The 5,000-nt window shown below is 30.3% G+C and overlaps 1 protein-coding gene across 20 annotated transcripts in view; it reads left to right on the forward strand.

Annotated features, from left to right (window-relative positions):
* LOC125031460 (longitudinals lacking protein, isoforms A/B/D/L-like) overlaps positions 1-5,000 on the forward strand; it is an 84,740-nt gene that overhangs the window by 49,606 nt on the left and 30,134 nt on the right. The window contains exon 6 of one of the 20 annotated variants that reach the window (XM_047622230.1): positions 1-1,611. This exon is cut by the window's left edge and continues 561 nt beyond it. The exons of 16 other annotated variants lie outside the window; for them this stretch is intronic. Coding sequence is in view for 3 of the 4 variants with exons in the window: in XM_047622244.1 (XP_047478200.1) it covers positions 2,494-2,724 (231 nt within the window). In the remaining variant the exon portion in view is untranslated. Of the gene's footprint in view, positions 1,612-2,493; positions 2,858-2,907; positions 4,148-4,786 lie in introns of those variants that run through there. 3 more of the 20 variants (XM_047622246.1, XM_047622245.1, XM_047622244.1) reach the window with 3 other exon arrangements.

Raw genomic sequence — 5,000 nt, forward strand, 5'->3', positions numbered from 1 at the left:
ATGTCATGATTTTATATCTGAGATCACAGTTATCCTAGCTTTTTCTATGTTGGCTCCATTTTCTATGGCAAAATTCTTGTGAATCAGCTATTATCATTCAGAATTATTCAGTTTATAAGACTAATGTCTGCATAGTGCTATATGAAAAAATAGCATGTTGGTTGGTTAACGATTACTTTTGGGTAATTATATCATGCATGGGATAGCTCCAGTTTGGGTTAATTTTTATAATTTCTTTTACCCAAATTCAGTTACTGAGAGACGTTAGTTAAATTATTTACCGAAGTTCATATTTGTGATATATGTGTAAACATGGAGGAATGTGTAATTTTTATGTTTTTTTAAGCTCAGTGCTTACTTTCTTTAGATAAACATTTATAAAGATAAAACTGATGGGAAAACTTTAGGGTGTTCATAAGATAAATTCAAGTGTCTTGAGGCAAAGGAAGTGGAAATATAATTATTGTTAATTGCTAGAATTTTAATGAAGATTTTGGATAGAACTATTCCTTTTATCCATAGTATAGGAATGTCTTTATTGTATATACAGGAATGAAGTAATAACCAAAGAATATCTTCATGATTTAACATGCATAACATCTTGTGTCAGTCTCTTTTTTAAGACTGCCAGTTTGGTATTACTTACTTTGATGTTGCATGATGATCTTGAATGAAATGTAATAAGTATTTATTTTGCAATTCCTTAGGTTTCAAAGGTATTGTGTGATCTGTAAAAAGAAACTAAGAACTTATGAACATATTTCCTGAATGCAAGTGGATATCAAATAAAATTTATTGCCCTAGTGATAGATATTGTTCTTGAGTTCCTCCTCTGAAAAGACCCTTATTTGTAAAAAAAATTATACATTTATACACACACACACACACAATGTGTATATGGTTTGAGTGAGTGTGTGGGTGTGTGCATGTGTTTGTATAGCATATGTGTCTATCTGTCTGTCTGAGTCTGTCTATGCCTGTGCCTGTGTTTGTGTATTTATGTAAGTAGGTTTATATTGGAATGCCCATCTCAGTACATTTTAGAATTAAATCAGAACTGTACTTACAAATCTTGAACAGTTTATGGTGGTCTAAAAATAAATGGCAGATATTTGAAGTGAAATCACATTGGAGGACTATCTCTATTCAAACCTATGATGAATCAGTCGTTTTTTTCTGTGATATGATGTGTTTAAATTATATGAAAGTGACTGTAATTATAAGAATTGATAAGGAATTAAAGAATTTCTTTCCTTCAACACTCCAGAGCTCATTTCCTTATTTCTTGAGGATTTTAATGCCAGTGCTTTATAATAGTGGTTTCTCATGAGTGCTAGTCACAGTGTATACTTTGTTAATGATAATAACTGTACTTCGATGTAAATTTTAAGCTGAGCACCACACTAGTTTTCATTAATCTTTCTTAGATAGTAGCTTTAATTACTGGATGGCAGGAACTTTACAATAATATGATAGAGTAGATGGAGTAAACTACATGTTTCAGTTTTTACCTTGTTTAGGACTTTGCACTGGACAGTATTCTACATGAACCATATTTATTACACCCATCATGCGGAAGAATTAATATTTTTAACATATGAAACCACATTTCGACAGAATGAATATATATATATTTATATATATGATATATATATATATATTATATATATGATGTATATATATATATATGATATATATATCATATATATATGATGTATATATATATATGATATGTATATATCATATATATATATATCATATATATATATATATATCATATATATCATATATATCATATATATGTATATATATATATAATATATGTATATATGTAATATATATGAATATATAAATATATAAATATATATATATATATATTCATATATACACATATATATATTATATAATATATATATTAAATATATGATATATATAATATATAATATATATATTATATATATAATATATGATATATATATATATATATTATATGATATATATATATTATATATATAATATATGATATATATATATAATTATATATATATAGTATATATATATTGTATATATATATTATATATATATAATATATAATATATAATATATATAATATATATAATATATAATATATATATATAATATATATATATGATATATATATATTATATATATATTCATATATATATTCATATATATATTCATATATATATTCATATATATATTCATATATATATATATATATATATATATATATATATATATATATATATATATACTCACATGTGTATTATATATATGTATGTAAAATTTATACGCATATAAATTTTTTTTAAAGAAATCTATTTGGTGATATGTAAGAGGTCAGAAGGCACGCAATCTTTAGAAAAAAGAAAGTTAAACAAAATATGTAAAGTCAAGAATTTTATGGTGAATTAGAGTAGAATACTTATTGTACAGAATTACCAAAGTGACATTGGTGTTGTTTTTTTGTAGGCCAATGTGGAGTATGACGAGTGGCTACAAACTGTTGATCGCCGTACCCTAACGTGCCCTTACTGTTTGAGGTCCACCTTCAGGAAGCATCATGATCTCAAGCGTCATCTCAGAACACATACAGGAGAAAGGCCTTATCAGTGTCCATTATGCCCTCATCGTGCCGTTCGAAAAGCACATTTACAAAACCATATGAGAACTAAGCATGGTTCACTGGGACATGATCTTTGAAAAGCCAAGAAATAGAAACTTTCAACAGTGAGCAGTCTTAGACAGTGTGTATAAGATGAAGTGCTAAGCAGGAGAAATTAAAATAGCAGGAACAGTAAAGAAGCCTACTCTTATGAAGTAGATCTTTTGTTTATTGAGATGCTTTGGCCAATACAAAGGTAACAGTGGCTTGTTCTCTTCTAGGCAACGGAGCCGCTGGTCTGTCCATACTGCCATAGATCCACCTTCAAGCAGAAGAGTGACCTTAAGCGTCATATTCGGAGACATACCGGGGAAAAGCCATACCAATGTCCACTGTGCAACTACAGTGCTGTAAGGAGCGACTACGTACAGGATCACATGATGCGGCGCCACGGACAGTCATCCAAAGGACGTAAACGAATAAGCAATCAAGAATGGACAATTGGATAACCATATGCAATGGGTATTAGGTTTTCTGATATTAAGTTTTCCTTGAGAGGAAGAAAGTGCTTAAATATGAACATTCTTTTATGTGATACATGGAATAATGTGATATCTTAAAATCTCTGACAGTCAGATAACATCATCATAGTTGTAGCTGTTAAAAAATATTTTTTATGTAAGAGTATTGGTCCTATAAAATGGGGAACTTTAAATCAGTATAACTAGTTTTTTTTCTTCTACCTATTCATCTGTGTGTATGTGTGAATGTGCGTGTGTGCATGTGCATGTGTGTGTTTGCGTATTTGTTTGTTTTGGGGGGTAACTACATGTATTGGATTTTTGTGTTCTTGCCTGGGATAAAATCTGTCTTTTTATTGTTATTTGACAGAAATTAATATTAATCTCAAGGGAGATGAACACCCGCTAAACGAAAATGGGAGAGGAGCTTTCATTATAGTTATAAATTCTTACAGTTATAGGATTTTTATTGTAAGAAATTTAAGTTTTGATTCTATAGATTTAAGCTTCTTAACCTGATAAATTTTATATGAAAGTTTCTGGCTTTCTCTCCCCTAGGCTAGGGCAGAATAATTTTTTTTTTATTACATTTTCTGATATAAAATGAAAAAGTTTAAGGAAAAGTATAAGAAAAGTCAAATATAAGTTCATTAGTTAAATTAGTTCAGCAGTAGTTAAAGAATGAATTTGCATTTACAAGTAATTTTACAACTTGCCCTCCAAGAAATAGAGGGTTGTGGTGCTACTCCCGTCACGGTGGCATTGCCAAGTGACATATTAAGACATATGGGAGAAGTATATATTACACAACTGTGTGATATGATGCAGAACACGGTTGTTAGGTTAGTTCATGTGCATGTCAGTAATTAAGGTCTATTTTATCCAGTATTTACAGGGAATGTTTTACTCTTTTTCTTTCTTTAAGCATAATGGCAAGCTGAGTTTTGCTTATTCTGACTCTTATTGTATTTTTTGAAATTAATAAATGAATATAAGATTATAACAGGACCTTGATTAACCCAAGTTTTCCAGTTATATTAAATATTCTACATAATATTTTATATTATATCAAATTAGACCAGAAGTTCAGGTGTAGTCCTAACAGATGCTTACACTGATGAACAGAGAAAGAGATTGAAGTGAATGTCATTATTTGTGCATGAATGCGAGTGTGCACGTTTGTGTTTATGTAATCATGTATGTATGTTTGTGCAAGTTTGTGTGTATGGATGGGCGTAACAGCGAGTCGCTATGGGAATATTACTTCTTGTAATAGCAATGCTGGCAAAAAAGATTGGAATCATTTGGAAACATTGTCAGTTAAGCAATTAATAATTGTACCATGATCATCTGTAGAACAGGATCTCCTGTAACAGAAATGCCATAGCGGGAAGAGGAGGTATGTTATAAGTGAAATTTACCAGAGTTATGTACCATATGTGTTGTTTATGCACTATAGATGTATGTTTGTAAAATATTTCTATATTTGTTTTTTCATTGTTATGACTACATTGCAAATGAAATTGAAAAAACATTTCAAAAGGAATTGAAAATGCCATTATGTGAAGTGAAGTGGCGACTGCCGAGGACAAGCTAACAGCAGACACAGATAGACTCTGACTTGCTTGTTCTCTTCTAGGCTTCTGACGCTGTGGTGCTGACGTGTCCGTACTGCTACAGGTCTACCTTCAAGCAGACAAGTGACCTAAGGCGACACATCCGTATTCACACCGGAGAGAAGCCCTTCAGGTGCCAACACTGCCCATACAGTGCGGTTCGAAGAGAACATCTTAATGATCATCTATGGAGACGGCATAAGATAGTGGCAAAGAAGAGAACTCAAACTGATCTTC

The sequence above is a fragment of the Penaeus chinensis genome, chromosome 13, assembly GCF_019202785.1.
Source record: "Penaeus chinensis breed Huanghai No. 1 chromosome 13, ASM1920278v2, whole genome shotgun sequence".
NCBI lineage: Eukaryota > Metazoa > Arthropoda > Malacostraca > Decapoda > Penaeidae > Penaeus > Penaeus chinensis.